General features: G+C 44.6%; 1 protein-coding gene across 2 annotated transcripts in view; it reads right to left on the reverse strand.

The window, feature by feature from the left end:
• Positions 1-24,566, reverse strand: part of RASGRF1 (Ras protein specific guanine nucleotide releasing factor 1) — a 162,521-nt gene that overhangs the window by 136,414 nt on the left and 1,541 nt on the right. For both annotated transcript variants that reach the window (XM_075346106.1, XM_075346105.1), the window contains exon 2: positions 1,614-1,720. In XM_075346106.1, the coding sequence (XP_075202221.1) occupies positions 1,614-1,720 (107 nt within the window). The remainder of the gene's footprint in view (positions 1-1,613; positions 1,721-24,566) is intronic.

Genomic DNA, 24,566 nt, shown 5'->3' on the forward strand with positions numbered 1-24,566 from the left:
ATGCTGCAGCTGCCAATAAGAGATAGTCTGCAAGAGGGACATGCTGGAAATCTGATTGGAAAAGTGAGGAACTTGGTTATTTCCACCAGAACCCCTAAAATTGATTCCATCTTGAAGAGACGTGCTGGGAAAGGGGCAATTGTCGATCATGCCACTCGGTGAGGCAGCAGTTATTTAATGATTGAGCGATTGCTTGAACTAAAACCGTTTCTTATAGAAATGGCGCACCTTCAGGTAACCTTAAATGAAAGTCAATGGACACAGGTGGCTGAATTGAAGGAATTGCTTACTCACGCATTTACCATGACTGAAAAATTACAAGCTGAGGATTTGACTCCTGGCATTTTCATAAGGGAGTGGAAGAACTTGCTATTTTGCTTGTCCCAAAGAGGAGGTTTAATCACAGATGGCATTTCTGCTTTAATGAAACAGAGAGAGACACAGCTATTGGAAAATAAAATTCTTCTGGCAGCTGTTTATGTGGACCAAAGTCATCATATACTGCTTGATGATCAACAGCTTACTAAAGAAAAAGAAGCTATGACTGAGGTAGCAATTAGGATGAGCGGCCTACAGGACTGCCAGGCGCAAGAGGACTTGGGTCCTGAAAGTGCTACTACTGCCATATCTTCATCCTCATCAGATGAGGAGTTTAACTTTGACAAGTATTTTGATGACATGGAGCAGGCAAAGCATTGCCGCAAGGAAAAAGATTTCACTCCGTCTCCTATAGCAGCAGATTGACCAGATGTCAGCAAAATTTTTCACTTGCTCTCAAAGAAATGGAAAATTTCAACCGTTCATCAAAACTGACTGTGCATGAGGCAATTCCTTTATACCTGGAAATTGCTAGAGATGTTGCCCATGTGGTTACAGCTTTGCCTCCAACCCAAGTTACTTTAGAGAGGTTGTTCTCCAGCCTTAAAATTATTAGGTCAGATTTGAGGTCATCTATGAAGGAGGATCTGATGGAGGCAATTCTACTGCTTAGAACAAATTCATAAACTGCACAAATGTTATTTAGTATGTTTTTGTTGAAAACTGTTGTTTGCCACCTAAATAGTTTATTACATATATATATATATATATCTATATATCTATCTATCTATCTATCTATCTATCTATCTATCTATCTATCTATATATATATATATATATATATATATATAGATAGATATATATAGATATATATATATAGATATATATAGATATATATATATATATATAGATAGATAGATATATCTATCTATCTATATATAAGTCTATATTACATATTGTATTACATATTTATAATTTATTAGTTTTTTGTGTTCTAAAGTTGTATTCCAATAAATATATTTTATGTTCTATCTAAATATCTTGATTATTGTATAATAAAAATGATTAAATGTCTGATGTTCACATTGTACTACAATACATTTTTCACTTAAATATAAGCAATATATGTGGGAGTCGGAGTTGGAGTCGTGTTGTCGGAGTCGGTGCAAGGGAAATAGAGGAGTCGGAGTCGCAGGTTTGGCTTACCGACTCCACAGCCCTGCTTTCAATACAAGAAACCTGAGCACAGACCATGCAACACTGTAGTAAGTGGCTGTGAGCGCCCGTCTGCCTTACCTCGCTCGTGAGATCGCGTTGATCCACTCATCACAGTCATTGCAATCCTCTGTACGCAGCTCCAAGGGCTTCTGATTCTCGTGATTAAAGTTGATGATGAAACAATACTGTCAAAAAAAAGACAAAGTCAGCAAAATACCCCAAGTGCAGTGAACACATCCAGAGGCCACGCACAGAGAATACCTAAGTAACAGAAACAGACGGAAAACACACACTGCAAAATGCTATGGGATTCTGGAGCAAAATGGGAAAACGGCTATTCCACTACCATTTGTTATTAGAAGCCTATAAAAAGGTCCCTGTAAGTATTACCCTCATATTCCGCAATTCCCCATGTTTTCTACTTATAAGTTAAAATAACTTTACTAGAAAAAGACTGAACAAGAGATACAGATTAAAATTAGTCATAAGATCTTTCAGGGTTTTTTTTCCCTTTCTGTTTATTTAATAGGACTTATAATTTTCGATGTACGTTTTATTTGATGATTATGTGTTTGTTACTTAGTAAAAAAAAAAATTAAAAAAATTCAATAAAAAACTATTGAAACATAAAAGTTACAAAAATAAAAATAAAATCCAAAAAAACTAAGGGTATGTTCACAAATTGTTATTAGAATGAATTCTACTTCAAAATTCACATTAAAACTGCTTCATAGGCTCTTCCTGTTGATTTCAATGGGAGATCCACATTGCCGTTCATACGGTGGATATTTTTTCCTGACAAGGCCTTGAAAACTCTCACTAAAGGTTAATCTTGCTTTTTTTTTGCAGCCTTTTGACTTTAATGTAAAGTTTGATATGGACTAAATACCGTCAGTTTCATGTTATTCCTCTTTTTTTTGTTGTGGTGCTTTTTTTTTTTCAGAAATTCAGCAAGAAAAAACTTGCTGTATAAACAATATGGATTTCCCATTGGAATCAATAGGACGCTTCTTGAAAGAGTGACTGAAGCAGCTTTGATGCAATTGTGGAATGGATCCACAAAAAAGCTGTGTGAACATACACTTAGTAGGTCTGTGACAGTTTATGATATACCGTATATTGGATTAGCAGCTTATGAATAAAGTGGCCATGCTTTCTTGTCATGCACCAGACAATATATTACTCCTTGGAGCTGGGTCCGTGCCCACGATCAGTGTTCAGTGTTTTGGATGCAGGATGCTTCAGCTGCGTCCAAAATGCTACACTGTACAGTACAAGCAAAGTGGACGGGATTTCTACAAATCCCTTGCCCATTGTGCGTGTACGGCCCGCAGCATAAACTGACCTGCAGTGCGGCTTTCCTGAGCTGCAGCATGTCAATTCTTTGCTGCGGAGTTGCAAGCGTTCTTCATAAGGAGAACACAGCGAGAGACCGCAGCGCACTGAACCCTGATCGGAGTTTCCTGCATTCTCCTGCGGAGGAGACTTGCGGCCCCACAGGTCAGGACTCACCATGTTCAGGACACAGCAAGTCCTCATCGTGGGCACGTATGTACTCCTTAGGCCGGGGACTACTGCGATCCTCGCATGACACTCGGCTCATGCTGACAGCATAGCGGGAGCCGAGTGTCATGCGAGTGTCACTGCGACTGAGATCCGATCATGGGGGGCGGGCCTGCTCTGAGGAGGGGCGGGCCAGTGCTGCGGAGGGGAGGGAGGGATTTATTTCCCTCTCTCCTCCGTTGCCGGCTATTGCCATTCTTGCCCTGCACTCGCGGTACACCAGTATACTGCAAGTGCATTGCAATGTTTCTCTTGCCCCATAGACTTGAATGGGTGTGAGAGAAAAAGACTCACATTGCACCCGGTGCATGCTGCGACTGTTTTCTCAGTCCGATTAGGGCTGAGAAAATAATCGCTCATGGATGCTGACACACAGGCTAATATTGGTCCGGGTAGAATGTGATGTTTTATCGCATTCCACTCGCTCCGATTTTCACGCCGTGTGTCTTAGGCCTTAGTGTGCACATACCATTATAGAGTGGCGCAATCAGGACACACTGCATCCTGGATGCAGCGTGTCTTCTCATGTGAGGCCGCGAGTGCTCTCTGCAGGAGTACGCAGCGGCCCATGCCCACAATGAGGATTCTGAGCGCTGTGGAATTTCACTGTGTTCTCCCACTGAGTACACTCGCAGCTCCACAGAATAAATTGACATGCTGCTTGCAAAGCCGCGCTTCAGGTCCGTTTACGGAGCAGAGAAAAGAAGCACAGCGGGCAGGAGATTTCTATAAATCCCATCCACTGCTTATACTGCACAATGCAGAGTTTTGAACAAAGGGAAAATACCCTGCGTCCAAAGCGCTGCAAACCCTGATCATGGGCACATAGCTTAAAGGGGGCTTTACACGTAGCGATGTCGCTCGTGAAAGCACCTGCCCCTGTCGTTTGTCACGGGCAAATCGATTCCCGTGGCGCACAATATCGCTGGGAGCCGTCACACATATTTACCTTCCTAGCGACGTCGCTGTGACGCCGCATGAACTGCCCCCTTAGAAAAGAGGCTGTTCGCTAGCAGGTAAACAGCCTCTTTTCTAAGGGGGCGGTTCGTGCGGCGTCACAGAGACGTCACACGGCCGGCGTCCAATTGAAGCGGAGGGGCGGAGAGTAGCCGCAGAAAGTCACACCCATCTCGTTGCCGAAGGACACAGGTACAGTGTTGTTCATCGTTCCTGGGGTGTCACACATAGCGATGTGTGCTGCCTCAGGAACGATGAACAACCTGCGTCCTGCAAGAGCAACGATATTTGGGAAATGGACAACGTGTCAACGATCAAGTGAGTATTTTACATTGTTAGCGGTCGCTCGTAGGTGTCACACGTAACGACGTCGCTAACGAGGCCGGATGTGCGTCACGAATTCCGTGACCCCAACGACATCTCGTTAGCGATGTCGTTGCGTGTAACGGGGCCTTAGGACTACTCGCTTTTGAAATGGCAACCTGCATTCAACTAACAAGGAAGATGCAGAGAATCTGATAGTCTGTGCTGTCCCGGAGGTTATTATTTGCATATTCGTAATAATGAAATGGGACAAATCCATTAAACTTAGTATAGCATTTTCTCCATATATGCTTTGGAGTGGAGCCAGGGTTAGAGCTTTCCTTCTCATTCATCCCCCCACTTCAGTATAGTTGTTGAATCATGGCAGATGGCTCTCACTCAGTAACTTGGCGCTTATGCCCGGGTCTCAGGATGCTACACAGAATGAGATTTACTTCCACCGCAGCCCTTTACTATTAATATAAATCGCAGCATCACTGACCATCGGGGCAGACTGACAGTAAACTGGGTAAAGGGCATTAAAGGTCATGGATCCAAGAACTACAATAGCCTTCATACACGAGGTAGATATATTACTTTGGAGGAACTCTTATTACATGAATTGTTTACTGATTAGTCAATGCCACACGTTTTCTTATTGAAGAATGAATGGTGGGCTCCTTTTGGCCAAGGATCCTTTGGCATTATTGGCTATAGATTTCTACGGGCGCACATATCTTCCTTTAACTAACGTATGGCTTCCATTTTACACAGAGCTCTGTACGCACAAATATAACCACACGGGGACACAAGAAACCTTGTTATATATCCCATCAGAAAAAATAGGGTTCTTTCACCACTAATTTTCATCTCCCTGGCTCCCGATTTGCCTTAATTTGTCTTATTCAAGAAAACACAAACTGCCAGCTACTTGAGGGATCAGATTACAGGTCCCTAGTGAAGTCAATGGAGTGGGCAGGGGGAGGAGAAGCAGAGAGAAAAAGAGAGTAACAGCCACAACTATGCTGCTGGTTTCTAGTAAGTATTTATCTCACCCAAAGCTGGATTAACAACTACACTGCTCAGTACTGCTGTATGATGTCCTCTGTGCTGCTGTGTTTGATGCTGATACATAGAGATAGGAGAACAGGATCCCTCATGTCTGTGTCTACTGTGTATTGGAGACATCCAGGGGTGGAACGATTGCAGTTGCAGAGATTGCGACCGCAACCGGGGGTGAAGGGGGCCCGCTGACTCCAGCACCTGCTTCAGCTGGATGTGCATCCAAGGGTACACCTCCAGCTGAAATGCATTGCAGTGCAAAGACCTGTCGTGTCCCTTGCATTGTGATATAAGCTGCCAACTATTTGGCCGGCATCGCTAGTTGACATCGTTGTTCACGTGACTGAGGGCGGCGTATGACAGTGACTTAATTTGTTGCTATAGCAGGGACGCCGATGTCAGCTGCCGGAAACTGCAAGCTGTCAAAACAGGAGGACGCCGCGCAACGTAGGAGCCGGGGAAGATGAGTACACTGGGGTTTTTTTATTTTTTGCTCTGAGAAACAGAACTGAAATATATTTATTAGGATGGGGACATATATCAGGAAGGACCCAGGAGGAGGACAAATAAAGCAGCAGGGGGATATGTACACCTGGAGGTGACATATAAACCAGGAGGGGCCAAGGATGAGGTCATTTATACAAGGAGGGGGCCATTTACCTGCATAGAGACATATATACTAGGATGGGGGGCATATATACTATGATGAGGGTTATATTTACCAGGATGGGAGACATATATACCAGGATGGGGGACATATTAACTAGGATGGGCTCAGAATCAGAGACATTTACCAGGATGGGGGACATATCTACCAGGTTGGGAGGCATTTATACCAGGATGGGGACATTTTTTCCAGGATGGGGGACACATCTACAAGGATGGGGGGCATACAGTATATACCAGGATGGAGAATGTATTTACCAGTAAGAAGCCAAAGATTGGGGACATAACTATATAATGTGGGTGAGGGCAACTCGTATCTCTTTATAGGATTTAGAATGCTTAATGTATAGATACATATATATATATATATATATATACACACACACACATCTGACCAACATGGAGTGGGGGCCCAGGTCCAAATTTTGCACTGGGACCCATCAAACTCTAGTTACGCCACTGGAGACATCAAATCATCTAATTTACTTAACATATATAATGGCCAGAAATGTTGTTATTCCTCAAGTACAAAACAGCTAATTCTGAGAACTGACGCATACACTTTATTGATTCACTTGGGAGGAAAGCACACAACCTGCACATTTCCTTCTGAGAAGTCTTTAAAGCATAAGTATTATACAAACAATTCACATTGTCTCTTGCAGGACCTGTGTGAGGTCATACCCATGTGAGCAGAATGGGTGGGGCCTCTGCCAACAGAGCTGGATACCAGGTCACATGGGTATGACCATTACACAGTTCCTGCAAGAGACTAATGCCGGCGTCACACGGTACGATATATCGGGCGATATGTCGTCGGGGTCACGTCGTTAGTGACGTACATCCAGCATCGTTAAACATATCGTAGCGTGTGACACCTCGGAACGACTGTGAATGAGCAAAAATACTCACCTTATCGTTGCTCGTTGACACGTTGTTCATTTTCAAAAAGTCATTCCTCCTTCTGTGCTCCGGTTGTTCATCGTTCCCGAGTCAGCACACATCGCTCCGTGTGACACCCCGGGAATGACGAACACTGCTTACCTGCGTCCCGCCGGCAATACGGAAGGAAGGAGGTGGGCGGGATGTTACGTCCCGCTCATCTCCGCCCCTCCGCTTCTATTGGCCGGCCGCTGTGTGACGTCGCTGTGACGCCGAACGTCCCTCCCCCTTCAGGAAGAGGATGTTAGCCGCCCACAGCGAGGTCGTGCGGGAGGTAAGTACGTGTGATGGGGGTAAACGACTTTGTGCGCCACGGGCAACTAATTGCCCATGATGCACAAACGACGGGGGCCGCTACGATCACTCGTGTGATCGCACGATAGATCGTCCCGTTTGACGCCGGCCTTAGAATCGTTTGTATAATACTTATGCTAATTCTAACAGAGGGAGAAGATAAGTATTACCTGCTTCTTTGGTGCTGTCACTCAACAAGCAGCTCATTTTATAAACTTTACTTTTTTGTATTTCAAAACCTAAACATCCGAACAGGTATGTATAGAATCCGCCTGATAGTGCCAGTATAGCACTGGCTTTAGGTTATATACGAAAATCCTGGTGATTGGTTCCCTTTAAGGATCTGCTATTCATAGTGATGCAACCATGAAACTTCTTATTTCCCGTCCTGCCCAACTGATGTCTGAGCAGGTAAACTCTGGCGGTGAATGTTGCGGCCTGTCCATACACATTACAGTGACATCTGCCGGGGAAACAAGATTTCTCCTCAAATTACTGACTCGTCTATAGGCAGTTATCTTCTGACCCACTTTGAACAGGGTCTACACGGACTAACAAAAGACGAGGGAAGATATTAATTAAGGGGCTACGACATCAGACTAATGGGCCTTTAAAATGCGGTGAAATTACCATCCGTCAATAACGAAAAAGTAGAGATCAGCAAAAATAGGACCTCAGCCTGACAAAGCTATGAAATCAATGATTTCCAAACACTGCATGCATATAAATCACCTCTACTTGTTGTCGAGATGTCTGCAAGGCTGAAATCGCACTTTTTTTTGTCTTTTTACCATCTACCTTTGTAACCATTTTTTTTGTAAAAAGGAGCAAAATAATGTCTCAATAAAAAATAAAGGTAAAATATTTATCAGTTGTCATTAGAAGTTTTGAAGTTTGTAAATAGAATAAGAGAAATGAGTAAATATTTAGATTCACTTTCCTTTATTTACAGTCCGCATTATAACTAAGAGCTGCACTCACAACCTTCAAAAACCTTGAAATCTCAGATGTCTCTTGCTCTTGACTATGCAATGTTTTGTTGGTCTTCAAAGTAATAAATGAGCAGTATCTGGTGGCTCAGTGGTTAGCACTGCAGTCTTCCAGCGCTAAGGTCCTGGGTTCAAATCCCACCAAGGACAACATCTGCAAGGAGTTTGTATGTTCTCCCTGTGTTTGTGGATTTCCTCTGGGGTCTCCGGTTTCCTCCCACACTCCAAAGACATACCGATAGGGAATTTAGATTGTGAGCCAAAATGGGGACAATGTTGCTGATGTACAGTGGGTATGGAAAGTATTCAGACCCCTTTAAATGTTTTCACTCTTTGTTTCATTGCAGCCATTTGGTAAATTGTAAAAAGTTATTATTTTTCTCATTAATGTACACTCTGCACCCCATCTTGACAGAAAAAAACAAATGTAGAATTTTTTGCAAATTTTTTAAACAAGAAAAACTTAAAATATCACATGGTCATAAGTATTCAGGCCCTTTACTCAGACACTCATATTTAAGTCACATGCTGTCCATTTCCTTGTGATCCTCCTTGAGATGGTTCTACTCCTTCATTGGAGTCCAGCTTTGTTTAATTAAACTGATAGGACTTGATTTGGAAAGGCACACAACTGTCTATAGAAGACCTCACAGCTCACACTGCATGTCACACCAAATGAAAATCATGAGGTCAAAGGAACTGCCCAAGGAGACAGAATTGTGGCAAGGCACAGATCTGGCCAAGGTTACAAAAGAATTTCTGCAGAACTCAAGGTTCCTAAGAGCACAGTGGCCTTCATAATCCTAAAATGGAATAAGTTTGGCACAGCCAGAACTCTTCCTAGACCTAGCCGTCCAGCCAAACTGAGCAATCGTGGGAGAAGAGCCTTGGTGAGAGAGGTAAAGAAGAACCCCAAGATCACTGTGGCTGAGCTCCAGAGATGCAGTAGGGAGATGGAAGAAAGTTCCACAAAGTCAACTATCACTGCAGCCCTCCACCAGTCGGGCCTTTATGGCAGTGGCCCGACGGAAGCCTCTCCTCAGTGCAACACATATGAAAGCCCACATAGAGTTTGCAAAAAAAAAAAAAACACATGAAGGACTCCCAGACTATGAGAAATAAGATTCTCTGGTCTGATGAGATGAAGATAGAACTGTTTGGTGATAATTCTAATAGGTAAGTGTGGAAAAAAACAGGCACTGCTTATCACCTGCCCAATACAATCCCAACAGTGAAACATGGTGGCAGCATCATGCTATGGGGGTGTTTTTCAGCTGCAGGGACAGGACGACTGGTTGCAATTGAAGGAAAGATGAATGTGACCAAGTACAGAGATATTCTGGAAGAAAACCTTTTCCAGAGTGCTCTGGACCTCAGACTTGGCTGAAGGTTCCCCTTCCAACAAGACAATGATCCTAAGCACACAGCTAAAATAACAAGGGAGTGGCTTCAAAACAACTCTGTGACCATTCTTGACTGGGCCAGCCAGAGCCCTGACCTAAACCCAATTGAGCATCTCTGGAGAGACGTGAAAATGGCTGTCCACCAACGTTCACCATCCAACCTGACGGAACTGGACAGGATCTGCAAGGAAGAACGGCAGAGGATTCCCAAATCCAGGTGTGAAAAACTTGTTGCATCATTCCCAAGAAGACTCATGGCTGTACTAGCTCAAAAGGAGGGTGCTTCTACTCAAAACTGAGCAAAGGGGCTGAATACTTATGACCATGTGATATTTCAGTTTTTCTTGTTTAAAAAATTTGCAAAAATTTCTTTATTTCTGTGTTTTTTTCTGTCAAGATGGGGTGCAGTAGTGTGATGACTATTTTAAAAATTTTGCAAAACGAAAATGAAACCCCTTACATTCGAGGAACAATTGCATTCAAATGACATTAGTATCATCAAATTTGTAAAATATTCAAAAAAGTTCCCCCTCTTCATTTCAAAATAACGATTTTTTTAAATCCAAGTATTCCATATGTTGAAAAGCTCTCCAATCTCACGCGGATGCCAACAAACTGCCAAATTCTTGGAAACTTCAGTTTTCTGTGCAACAGCGAGAAACGGCAACTGGATCGAATAAAAATATGATAATGGATATAGAATTGCTCTGGAGGGAAACTCTAGACTTCCCACTTTTATCCAATGCACTATTCAGAAAGAAACTCAATCGTCCGATTGATCTAAATGACAAAAACAAAAAGAAACCTTCTGATAAATTCACTGCAACACTTTCTCAGTTATTTGATGTCACCAACGTCAATGGAGAATGGAAAAACTCGGAGGATAAAGAGCTCTACCTGAGGCAAGTTGAGAGTGGAGGCAAGGTTGGTTATTTGACGCTCAAACAAGCTCCTTTTGGAATCAATTCATCCAAAAAAACGAATCCGACTATCAATATTTCAAGCTCAAGCCAGCATTTCACAATCGCAACCCACACATGATACTGTCTCTGAATCTTTACCCGAGACTCCAAAGCCAACCTCTTCTTCCGCGTCATCTTCTCCTGAACTCACACCGAAATACAAAAGAGCAAGCACTACAACAGCGAGTTTACTGGTACTGAAAAACAACATTTCTACACATAAAGCAAATAAAGTGCTTGCAACCATTGCTGAACAAGGTCATGATGTACCGGTTCCAACTCAGTCGGGTGTCTGGAGACGAATAATCTCAGGAGGACAGAAAATGAAAAACAAAATTTTTGAAAAACTTCAAAGCAAAGATCCCTATTGTCTCCACTTCGATGGTAAAAGAATCCAAGGGGAAGAGTATCAAGTAGTTCTGCTGAAAAATGCCACAACCAAAATCAAACTTGGTATTCTGAAATCTGAGAATGGTTCTGCCACGGCTATTCACAAGGAACTACATCAGCTAATTGATGAATACGACGCTTGGGAAAATATTTGCATGATAATCTGCGACACGGCAGCAGTAAATACTGGTCGTTTGAACGGGATTGTAACGCTGATACAGGATGATGTCTTGATAAGGGGCTTTCAGAAGCCACAATACATTGGCTGTCAACACCATGTACTCGACCTCCTACTGAAGCACGTCATGAATTTCCTTATTCCAGAGTCAACGAAGAAACCAGAACTCAATTATTTCTTCATTGACAAATTAACAGAAAACTATGCCTCACTTCAGATTGATTACCACCAAGTTGCAACAGATGATGTCAACACAGGCGAGAATCCTGGATGGCGAGATGATTTCAAGTTCTTATATGAACTATGTCAGGCATATCATCATAGCAAAACATCACGTTGGCCTCGAATCAGTTGGAAGAAACTCCCAAACCTGCTCATGGCAAGATGGAACTCGCAAGCTGTATATGCTGTGATAGCATTTTTTCTGAAACCAGAGTGGCGCCGCGTCCTCGGTATAGCATGCGACTTCATCTGCTATGAATGGGCAAATGCCTGGTTCCAGTCGCAACTCTACAACGAAGCTTCCTTCAATGAACTGTTAACCTCACTCACCAAGACAAAGTGCAAGAAGGCAATTAAGTGTTTGAAGGCACACTGGTTGGTCGAGGAGTCATTAATTGACATTCCCAGATCTAACCAAAATGCTGAACGTGCTGTAAAGCTGATGTAGGAACTACATGCGAAATCGAAAACAATTGAATTTTTGAATCTAAAATTCATAAGAAAAAATAATTTTTAAACACTTCTTTTGTACATATTGTACTTATAATTAACTGTTTTATACCGTATTTGTTAAAAAACGAATAATAAAAGTTGCTTAGTTATTACTATTATCATTTCAATAATGCAAAATTGCATGTCCTTTTTTGGGGGGAAAAAATAATTTTTGCCTTATTTCATTTGAATGAAAGGGGGAACTTTTTTTAAAAAAACAAAAAAAAGCAATACTTACTCTTAAATTACCCATAAAAGTTAAAAAAAAAAAAATTTGTCATTACACTAGGGTGCAGGGTGTACATTAATGAGAAAAAAAATAACTTTTTTTAAATTTACCAAATGGCTGCAATGAAATAAAGAGTGAAAAATTTAAAGGGGTCTGAATACTTTCTGCACCCACTGTATGTAAAGTGCTGTGGAGTTAATGGCGCTATATAAGTGAATAAATATTATTATCTAACCCCAATATAAAGGAATGGGATGCGCTAACTTGTGAATTCAGCTCTGGAGTATAATGCAGGTCTTTTAAAATGATTTGTTTTTGAAGCCTTTATTTATACCTCCTAAAATGCTCCCTGTTAAAATGTGGTCCTTAAAGTACCGATCTAAAAAAAAACTCTATGGGAGAGTTTATCCTTGCCCCTACAACCATTTTCTGGAGTAAAAAAATCATAGATATGGCACCCATCACATTTGCACAATAATTTGGAGCTTTATTTCCTTCCTAGACTTTTGCCGTCTGTGCACAAGAAAATCAACTGTACACCGATATAGATTTGTGCTATAATTTACAGCCATTCTTGCATTTTCACAAAAAGTTATCAGAGCCTAACCTAAAGGGAATCTGTCATGACGTTTTTGCTCTCCCATCTGAGAGCAGCATAATGTAGAGACAGAGACCCTGATTCCAGTTATATGTCACTTACTGAGCTGTTTGCTGTCATTTTGATAAGATCAATGTTTTCTCTGCTGCAGATCTAGCAGTTATATAGAGCTCATGAATATGCTGGACTACCTGGCAGCAGGACAAGTAGTCCTCTAATGATAATTTACTGCTGATTAGTGATTTTATCAAAACTACACTAAGCAGCCCAGTAAGTGACACATCGCTTGAATCAGGTTCTCTGCCCCTGCATTATGCTGCTCTCAGATTAAGTGGCAAACACCTGATGACAGATTCTCTTTGAAGGAGTTGGGTCCTGCAGCCTGACAAATTAACTATAATGTATACCGGTAATTGATGTAAATGATAGTGTAAATCTAGATCGATGTGCAGTCGATTTTCCTGTGCCTAGGCGGCATGAGATGTACCCAGATTTTAATAAATGTTACCCCATGAATATGTCCCAACCTTGTAGAAACTGTTTAAAAAAGGTTTGTCACTAGAAATTGTGTAAAAGAAGCATATTATAAGGCAGATAACAAGAGATAAGCAATGTCAGTCAATACATGTGTCTTCAGACCACTCAAACGAGATTTAGGGGTGACAAATAACCCCAAAGTTCATGTGAACACACATTCACCTGTGCCTGTAATGGCTAATAACTGGGAACAATCCACTGCATGGCAAAAGGAAATAACCTGCATCAATAATTAAAGAGATGCTTCACCACTATGCAATAGTGACCACCTCTGAGATCCGGTGATGTCACGTCAACTTCCAGTTGACCAAACATCACCGAGGCGGCTCCAGTCTTCCTGAGTGACTGGGCTGTGGGTGCCGTTTCACTGCTCATCACAGCGCAGCATGTCGCGGACTCTCTTCTTTGCTGCAAAGCGTCACAAGCAGGAGAGATACTGCGACGCTGGGCCGTGATGAACGGCGCAACGTCGCCCACAGCCCAGTCACTCAGAGAGACTGGGGCCGGCCTCGGTGAGGTCAGGTCAACTTCCAGTTGACCTGACATCACCGGATCTAAAGGTCCAGTCACACTAAACAACTTACCAGCGATCCCAACAACGATAGGGATCGCTGGTAAGTTGCTAGGAGGTTGCTGGTGAGCTGTCACACTGCGACGCTCCAGCGATCCCACCAGCAACCTGACCTGGCAGGGATCGCTGGAGCGTAGCTACACGAGTTGCTGGTGAGCTCACCAGCAACCAGTGACCAGCCCCCAGTCTCCTAGTTACAGCACACATCAGGTTAATTAACCCGATGTGTGCTGCAGCTAAATGTGCACAGAGCAGGGAGTAGCGCACACTGAGCGCTGGCTCCTTGCTCTCCTAGTTACAGCACACATCGGGTTAATTGCCCGATGTGTGCTGCAGCTAAATGTGCACAGAGCAGGGAGCAGCGCACACTGAGCGCTGGCTCCTTGCTCTCCTAGTTACAGCACACATCGGGTTAATTACCTGATGTGTGCTGCAGCTACATGTGCACAGAGCAGGAGCCGGCAGCACAGGCAGTGAGAGCGGAGGAGGCTGGTATCAAAGGTAAATATCGGGTAACCAAGGACAGGGCTTCTTGGTTACCCGATGTTTACATTAGTTACCAGCCTCAGCAGAAGCTGGCTCCCTGCTCACTGCACATTAGTTGTTGCTGTCTCGCTGTCACACACAGCGATCTGTGCTTCACAGCAGGACAGCAACAACTAAAAAATGGCCCAGGACATTCAGCAACAACCAACGACCTCACAGCAGGGGCCAGGTTGTTGCTGGATGTCACACACAGCAACATCGCTAGCAACGTCACAAAAGTTGTTCGTTACCAGCGATATTGCTAGCGATGTTGCTTAGTGTGACGGGGCCTTAAGAGGTCATGGAGCCTGGGGGTCACTTCATGGGGATGAGTGGACCGGAATAGCGCCACTCAGAGGGAGAATTGCATGAACAAAGTATTTAGAAAAAGCCTTCCCTATCAGTTTTACAGAGCTGTGGGCACTAATGCTAAGTAGTGAACCACCTCTTTACCCCTCGGAAAAACACAGCCATTTTGCACCTTTTTTCCTCCCCTTAAACATTTGTTATCTTTGTTTTTTTGCCTTCAATTTTTTTTTCAAATCACTATTTGGAGAAATTTCTTTAGACACTAAAATTTGCAGTTGTTTAATCACTTTTACTATAGACTGTAGTAATTTAGAATAGCAAGTACATTGCATAAATAACGATCGCCGATGAAACACAGCCATTTGCTCATACGACCAACAAGATGATTGCAAAGGGGGCCATGATAACACATTTGGCACAGCACGATTGCATTGCAGAGGAGGAACGCGACAGGCTCCAATATGGATGGCTGATCCATCTAAATGCCCCAATCGGAGAATGACAGTGTCACTAAAATGGCCAAGCAGCAGCAATCAGAGGTAGCTCTGGTCACTGCTGGTAGAGGTAGGCGTATAACAAGTGAAAAACTCAGCTCCCAATAATTAGGAGCACTGCTTCATCACATCATACACAGGTACCCAAACTGTGACTAATATATATATATAATCAGATTAAGGGATTAGGCTGACTGTGTCTAGCTTATCTTTAGTTGCATATTTCCACTCTGGTGCCATGATACATAGACAGGGCGGTCACTCAGTGGATGGTAGTGTGGCCTTGCGACACTGGGATACTGGCTTTGAATTCCATGGAGGAAACTGTCAGCATGGAGGATCAATGTTCTTGTCAGTTTCCCCACAGATACTCCAGCTTCCAATGAAATTTGCCCCCGTGTATCTTTTATATAGAAAAATCACGTTGTGATCACAGGGACTGATGTGACAGCAATCTCTATACAGGGCTGTGGAATATCTGTGCATTACACAACCAAATAATAACTAGCACCATAAGTAGCCATCAGTAGTTATTACACTGCAGATAAGGAGATCAAGCCTCACGTCTCAGCACCATCAGTCTCCCGGCTGTATTACAGTAATTGCTGGTCCATCCCACAAAATATCTGGCTTTGCTCTATGTGCATTACCTGTATGCAGGGTTTCTAGATGTGTACCTGCTGCAGACGTGGCCATTACTATATAACAATCATCCTATATTTCATGTATTCCTACCATACCATGCTGAATATATAACTCGCCCTCCTTCTTCTATACTGTCTCCATTTTCATATTTCAGTCACATCTGTTCACTCACAAAGATTAAGTAATAAGCTGCCCACACGAGTTTTGCCTTCAGCAGAATGTTCCTGCCATGTTTACTTGTACTTCATGTAGAACAATACATTTCTCTCACCTGACATAGTCCTAAGTCTTAAAAGTAACCCGGTCACTAAGTTTGAGGCTACTGGAAAAAAAAAAAGCATCCAAAAACATTAATGTCAAAAATAGCCGTCATGGAAATAGGTATCAAGCAGATTTATACATTAAAGAGAACATGTCACTTGATCAAGAAATTAAATACTTTGTAAAAATCCCTGTGCTCCCCTCATCATACCACTCTTTTCCCTATTGCTCTGCGTCGCTCCATTGCAGGGATAGTCACATTTGTTACTTTTGGAGCGCAGTATGTGAAATCTCTGCTTGAAGACCACCTGGGTGTTTCTTTAGAGTCTCCTGCACTTTCATCCATCCCTCCCAGACGCTGACAATCCCAGCTGACAACAAGCACAGACTGAAGAAACACCCAGGGGGTCTTCAAGCAGAGATTTCACATACTGCGCTCCAAAAGTGACAAAATTGCAATGGAGTGACACAGAGCGAAATGGATGAATGGCTGAATCAGAGGAGATCAGGGGCTTTTACTGAGTAATGAGTTCAATTTTTTTGAGCAAGAGACAGGTCCTCTTTAAGAGATGAGTTCAGCAGCAAAGGACGCCACAAAATCCTCAGCACAATCTACGAAAAGCGCATTGAAAAACGTTATGGCCAGAGCCGAAACCTTGTGTACAAAGCTTTTGAAATGGAAGTGCTGACCTTTTCTATACAGTAGTCCAATACTTGGACTCTGAGACTTGCACTTGCACTTTATTCGATTGTTGCTGCTTTATCTTTTTTTTTTATATCTTTAGATTTCAATTTCATTTACTGTCCCGTCACTATGGGATATTATATCAAAGTAAAGTTGTGCGCTGTCAAACTCCATTTTCAGTTCAGCCCCTAATCTAGGACTAATACATCACCGCACCTGGTGAGAACCACAACTGGAGAGGACTCCCAGGGATCACCTATAGATACAACGTCTTTATGTGACATGTAGAAGGGCCTGTGGGCTCTTATCGAAATCTTAGGCAACCCTACTGGTATATACTGTATGTAGCTCAGGTTATGAGTCTCCCTTGGCACTGGCAGATATTGGACTTGATGTTAGGTGGTGTAGTTTGCAGTCATTAAAGGGAACCTGTCAGGTCCAATATGCACCCATAACCACGATCAGTTCTGGGTATATATTACTAATCCCTGCCTAACTGTCCCTGTATACACTAGCATAGATAAAGAGATCTTTAGAAAAAAGTATTTCTAAAGATCTTTTATCGTATGCTAATGAGCGCAGGGACTAGTCCCCTGGGCTTTAGTTTCCCGGTCAGTCGGCTCCATTAGCATGTTAGTACACCCCTGTGGGCGTGATAACATGCTAATGAATACGCAGCGTCACAGAATGATCTCACTCACCTCTCCACTGACATTGCCGCTTGGATTTCGACTCAGTGTGCATGACCCCGAAGTCTGGGTCATGCGCACTACTTCAGTTTAAAACCAGGATGCGTACACCTGGCTTCACAGTGCGCATGACCCAAACTGCGGGGTCATGCGCTCTGAACCGTAATCCCCTGTCGGATGCGATGGTGGTGGAGAGGTGAGTGAGATCATCCTGTGACGCTGCGCATTCATTAGCATGTTAGTATGCCCACAGGGGCGTATTAACATGCTAATGGAGGCGACTGGCCGGGAAACTAGCGCCCAGGGGACTAGCGCCCTCGCTTATTAGCATACGATATAAGATCTTTAGAAATTCTTTTTCTAAAGATCCCTTTATCTATGCTAGTATATACAGGGACAGTTAGGCAGGGATTAGCAATATGCACCCAGAACTGCTCGTGGTTCTGGGTGTATAATACACCTGACAGGTTAACTTTAATTTGTACTATGCACCCATCTCTCAGTTTTATTTCTGGAACTCCTACTTCATCTCTTGCTTTCTATTACTATAAGCCCATACCGCCATTTATTCTACATATGTCAATCAATGGTTGTGTACAGGCACAGGGGAATAAAGCCACTGGCGGAAACAAACAGCAAAGGGCCCCTGTGCAAAAACAATGTATGGGCCCTTTTCAGTCCAATAACTCATCAAAATGCACAATTCCACCTGCTTTGGAGGTAGAAATGGGTCTCCTGACCTCTTGGACCCCTGTGCAGCTGTAGAGGTTGCACCAAGATATGTCCGCCCCTGGGTATAGCATTATATGTGCTGGGGCTCAGGGTCGGTATCATATAACCACTCTGCCTTATCCAGGGCACAGGGCTAGGAAGCAGCAGTTCTGGGTTGTGTAATACTGTCTGAGTGACCTTCTTACTGGCATGTCTCTCAGGTGTATGCATTAACTATGTATGGGCTTTTACCTTCACGTTACACTGAAATATGGGTAATCTTATACAGGCCAACTTTTCAGTAGTTCTTTCTGTCAGAGGTAATTGGCTATAAAGCCTTCCTATGATCTAGATCAGTGATCCCCAATTCCAGTCCTCAAGAGCCACCAACAGATCATGTCTTCAGGATTTCCTTAGTATTGCCCAGGTATTGGAATTATCACCTGTGCTGGTGATTAAATTATCACCTGGGCAATACTAAGGAAATCCTGAAGACATGGTCTGTTTAGAGTGAATACTTATGTCTTATCAGAGGTTTACACATTTTTCCCCAGACCCTCCTTTCCTACTGATATTATCAGTTATGGCCCAATCTTACAGTATAAATCTGGGACACCACAGATCTACCTGGTCCATCCATGTCTCCTAAAAATCCATGAATCCCTCAACTCTCCTAATTTCACAAGAAATCATAAACCCATGTCTCACTGCCCACCTCACCAATTCTGTACAATGCCCATCCAACGATGCAGCCCACCATGACCAGCCTACTCCAGTATTCATTAATTTATCATTAAGCTTTCTCCTTGTCTATACTTTCAACAATACGAGTATAAGGCACATTCCCTTAAGAAAGCCACTATAGGAGAAACGCGCGTCGGGGCTGCCAGGGCCCCCTGAGAGGTCTTCTTTATTCAATATGGGTAAGCTGATATTCCAGTATTGCTATATTTCACTATGTGGGTGGTTTATGAGGGTAGATCCATTATGACTAACATAGCGGTGATATGATACATATACTCACTATCTCATCCCGCTCTGAGATTAATGTTATATAGTCAGCTATTAACCCTTTGAATATAGTTTGACCTGCTTCGGGTTCCTTCACCTACTAGTGGGATTTATGTCTAGAACTTTTCTCCTTATATTTTGACCTCTGTACTGTTACTGCACTAACATTCAATAATATAGACCATCGAAGCTACAGGCCTCATGTCCAATAGGCCGTAGGACATATATACTATACTCTCATGTACTCCCTGTGCCCACCACTCCTATTTGCATTTCAAGGTGAGCTCCTATCTATACACATTCACTTGTACCCTATCCCACTCCTCAATGTTTCATTAACCAGTCATTTCACCACGACCACAATTTTTGAATACCACCGCCACCATTTACATATATCTACTACTGCTAAGCTTCATGGCAATTTCCACCTCCCCATACACTCTTCTGTACAATTGTCAAACGCATTTTCTGGATAACATTGATCTGCTTCCATATTGGACATCAGGACAGAACTAAAGCAGGAAAAAAGTGCAATAGGGATTTTACTGATTAACGGGGTAAAGGGGATGAGGGAATCTCCTCAGCTAGAGTGTTTAGGTGAGACACAACTAGTGATGTCCATGAAACTGGTGTCCAAGACCAAGTCAGAGATCATAGGAGAGAGCGCGGTTCCATGAAAAATCAGGTGAAAAGACTCCAACGGGTTTTTGAGATGAATTGTTGGTTTATTTCTCTACACGTTTCAAGGCTTCTTCATCAGGAATGTTTTTCTCTGATGACGATGCAGGATTGCCTTGAAAGGCATAGAAAAATAATCCATACATTCATCTAAAAAAAATCTGTTGGACTCTTTTCACGCACTTATACACGGCAGTGCAGAGGAACCGCTCACTTTCCTATAATCGGAGATCGGGCACCACTAGTATCATAATCATGCCCCCACCCTGTGACCATCCAAGTCTAACGGCTATTTCACACTTTTTGGCCTCTTATAAAGTCTTGATGAGATTAAAGCACCACCCCAGCATTAGTTGTTTCAGTGCTGGAGTGTCACCTTATCTAAGTCCCCGGTCATATACTCACCTTCTGGCGGCTTCACATTCTATCGCTGCTGCTCCGTCAGTCTCACTGATTTGTGACTTGCCGGCAGCTGCAGTGTTTCATGGAGCCAGAGATTACAACTAAATACATCACTATGAGAGCCTTGCTCTGGCTCTCATAGACTTGAATTGAGTTCTTGTGACATAACTCCTGACTTCCGGCCAGACACAAGTCAGAAATTATGGGCAGAAGATGGCACCATGGGACCTGAGCGGTGTCAGTAAATAGTGAAGCCACTGGAAGGTGAGTATATGACAGGGGGCAGGGAGTTTAGATATACAGCGCCAGTCCAGTACTGAAAACCCCCCACAATAAACGCTGGTGTGAGACTTTAGAAACATTTGCCCAAGCCTATAACTGCATACACACACACATATGGTATACACCGTGTGCAGAATTATTAGTGTATTTTAGAGGATTTTTTTATTATTGATCAACCACTGTGTTCTCAATCGACCCAAAGACTCATAAATATCAAAATTTAATATTTTTGGAAGTTGGAGTGTTTTTTTTTTAGATTTGGCTATCTTAGGAGGATATCTGTTTCTGTTTGTACAGGTAACTATTACTGTGCAGAATTATCAGACAACTTAATAAAAACCAAATATATTCCCATCTCACTTGTTTATTTTCACCAGGTAAACCAATATAACTGCACAAAATTTAGAAATAAACATTTCTGACATGCAAAAACAAAACCCAAAAAATTAGTGACCAATATAGCCACCTTTCTTTCTGATGACACTCAACAGCCTACCATCCATAGATTCTGTCATTTGCTTGATCTGTTTACGATCAACATTGCGTGCAGCAGCCACCACAGCCTCCCAGACACTGTTCCGAGAGGTGTACTGTTTTCCCTCCCTGTGTATCTTACATTTTATGAGGGACCATAGGTTCTCTATGGGGTTCAGATCAGGTGAACAAGGAGGCCCGGCCATGTCATTATTTTTCATCTTTTAGACCTTTACTGGCCAGCCACGCTGTGGAGTAGTTGGATACATGTGATGGAGCATTGTCCTGCATGAAAATCATGTTTGTCTTGAACGATACCGACTTCTTCCTGTACCACTGCTTGAAGACGTTGTCTTCCAGAAACTGGCAGTAGGTCTGGGAGTTGAGCTTCACTCCATACTCAACCCAAAAAAGTCCCACAAGTTCATCTTTGATGATACCAGCCCATACCAGTACCCCACCTCGCTGGCGTCTGAGTCTGAGTGGAGCTCTCTGCCCTTTACTGATCCAGCCTCTGGCCCATCCATCTGGCCCATCAAGAGTCACTGTCATTTCATCAGTCCATAAAACCTTTGAAAAATCAGTCTTAAGATATTTCTTGGCCCAGTCTTGACATTTTATCTTATGTTTCTTGTTCAAAGGTGGTCGTTTTTGAGCCTTCCTTACCTTGGCCATGTCCCAGAGTATGGCACAGCTTGTGCTTTTTGATACTCCAGTAACATTGCAGTTCTGAAATATGGCCAAACTGGTGGCAAATGGCAACTTGGCAGCTTCACGCTTGATTTTCCTCAATTCGTGGGCACTTATTTTGCGTCTTTTTTGCCCAACACGCTTCTTGCGACCCTGTTGGCTATTTGCCATGAAACACTTGATTGTTCGGTGATCACGCTTCAAAAGTTTGGCAATTGCAAGTCTGCTGCATCCCTCTGCAAGACATCTCACAATTTTGGACTTTTCAGTGCCCGTCAAATCTCTCTTCTGACCCATTTTGCCAAAAGAAAGAAAGTTACCTAATAATTAAACACACCTTATATAGGGTGTTGATGTCATTACACCACACCCCTCCTCATTACAGAGATGCACATCACCCGATTTACTTAATTGGTAGTTGGTTCTCAAGCCTATACAGCTTGGAGTACGACAACATGTATAAAAAGTATCATGTGATCAAAATACTAATTTGCCTAATAATTCTGCACACAGTGTATATACACACACATACGTACCTTGTACATGACTTCATGCCCAGCCCGTCTACTCTCTATTCGCACCCCATACTGCTCATCATCACACACCTCCCAGTCACCACGGACTAATGCCACAACATAGTGTTATATCCCTTACCCCTCTCCCATGGGAACCCCCTTACCTAATTCCTGTACCTGACTGTGTGCCCCCTAAACACCTAAACTCTTACCGTCACCATCCTTTACACTATAATGTACGTGGGTCACTGTGGGCCATGCTTAATTTATGCCTGGTGATCTTGTGTGCTCCCAAAGTAAACAACTGCCCGAATCCACCAGCGCCCCTATTCTGCAGTTTCTGTACAGCGGCAATGCCGTCCACCTCCATCTATGACACCTGCCTTTTGCATCACTTACCTGTGCAGTACATTAATCCCTTCACACCTACTGTCCCCCTGCCCCCGCTCCACCCCCACGTGCAGCCGAGTGCCCACCATGCAGGGTACCTGTCGCTCCAGGCCCCAGTTCTGCCACCCACAGGCAGCCCTATCCCGCCCACTCGGTGCCCACCATGCAGGTTACCTTTCGCTCCGGGGCCCCCTGTACCCACACCTGCAGCCCTGTCCCTTGCACACTGGGTGCCCAGAGCCCACCATGCAGGGTACCTGTTGCTCTGGGCCCCCCTTGTACTCACCAGCTGCAGCCCCGTCACCCATACTGGGTGCACAACATGCTGGGTATCTGTCGCTTCAGGACTCCCTGATTTACCCCTCCTACACCTCCATGCCCACCATGCAGGGTACCTGTTGCTCCGGGCCCCCTTGTACTCCCACACCTTCAGCCCTGTCCCCCTGCACACTCGGTGTCACTCCAGGCCCCTTTTGTGCCACCCACCTGCAGCCCTGTCCCCCCGACACACTCGGTGCTCAACATGGAGAGTACCAGTTGCTCCTGGCTCCCCTTGTACCTCCCACCTGCAGCCCATTTCCCCACCACACTTTGTGCCCACCATGCAGAGTACTGTCGCTCTGGGACACCCTTGTACCCCCCACCTGTCTCCGCAAGCAGGGTACCTGTCACTCCAGGCCTTCCTTGTACCCTCCACCTGCAGCTCCGTCCCCCAGCACAGTCGGTGCACACCATGCAGGGTATCTGTCACTCCAGGCCCCCCTTGTGCCCCCCACCTGCAGTCCCGTTCCCCTGCACACTTGGTGCCCACCATGAAGGATACCTGTCGCCCTGGGCCCCCCTTATGCCCCCACCTGCAGCCCGGTCCAAGCGCACACTTGGTGCCCACCATGCAGGGTACCTGTTGCACAAGGCCCCTCTTGTACCCCCCACCTGCAGCCCTGTAACCCAGCACATTCGGTGCCCTCCATGCAAGGTACCTGTTGCTCCAGGACCCCCTTGTACCCCACACCTGCAGCCCCATTACTCGCACACTCGGTGCCCACCATACAGAGTACCTGTCGATCCGAGCCCCCCTTGTACTCCCCCACCTGCAGCCTCATCCCTCTGCACACTCGGTGCCCACCATGAAGGGTACCTGTAGCTCCAGGCCCCCCCTTGTACTCCCCACCTGCAGCCCCGTCACCCCGCATACTTGGTGCCCACCATGCAGAGTAGCTGTCGCTCTTGGCCCCCCCTTGTACCCCCCACCTGCATCCGCGTCCCCCAGCACATTTGGTGCCCCCCATGCAGGGTACCTGTCACTCCGGGCCCCCCTTTATGCCCCCACCTGCAGCCCCGTCTATCCACACACTCAGTGCCCATCATGCAGGATACCTGTCGCTCCGGGCCTCATTTATGCCCCCACCTGCAGATCGACCCCCCCGCACACTCAGTGCCCACCATGCAGGGTACCTGTCGCTTCGGGCCAACCTTGTACTCCCCACCTGCAGCCCGTCCCCCTGCACAGTCGGTGCCCACCATGCAGGGTACCTGTCGCTCTGGGTTCCCTCTGGCGCCCCGCTAGCAGCCCTGTCCCCCCCGCACACTGGGTGCCCACCATGCAGGGTAACTGTCTCTCCGGGCCCCCTTATACTTCCCACCTGCAGCCCTGTCCCCCCTTCACTTAGTGCCCACAATGCAGGGTACTTGTTGCTCTGGGTCTCCCTTGTACTCCCCACCTGCAACCCGTCCCTCCGCAACCTCGGTGCCCACCATGCAGGGTACCTGTCGCTTCGGGCCCCCCCTTATACTGCCCACCTGCATCACCGTCCCGCCGCACACTCGGTGACCACCATGCATGGTACCTGTCACATCGGGCCCCCCTTATGCTGGCCACCCGCAGCCCCTTTCCCCCTCACACTCGGTGCCC

This window comes from Anomaloglossus baeobatrachus, chromosome 4 (genome assembly GCF_048569485.1).
Source record: "Anomaloglossus baeobatrachus isolate aAnoBae1 chromosome 4, aAnoBae1.hap1, whole genome shotgun sequence".
NCBI classification, from domain to species: Eukaryota; Metazoa; Chordata; class Amphibia; order Anura; family Aromobatidae; genus Anomaloglossus; species Anomaloglossus baeobatrachus.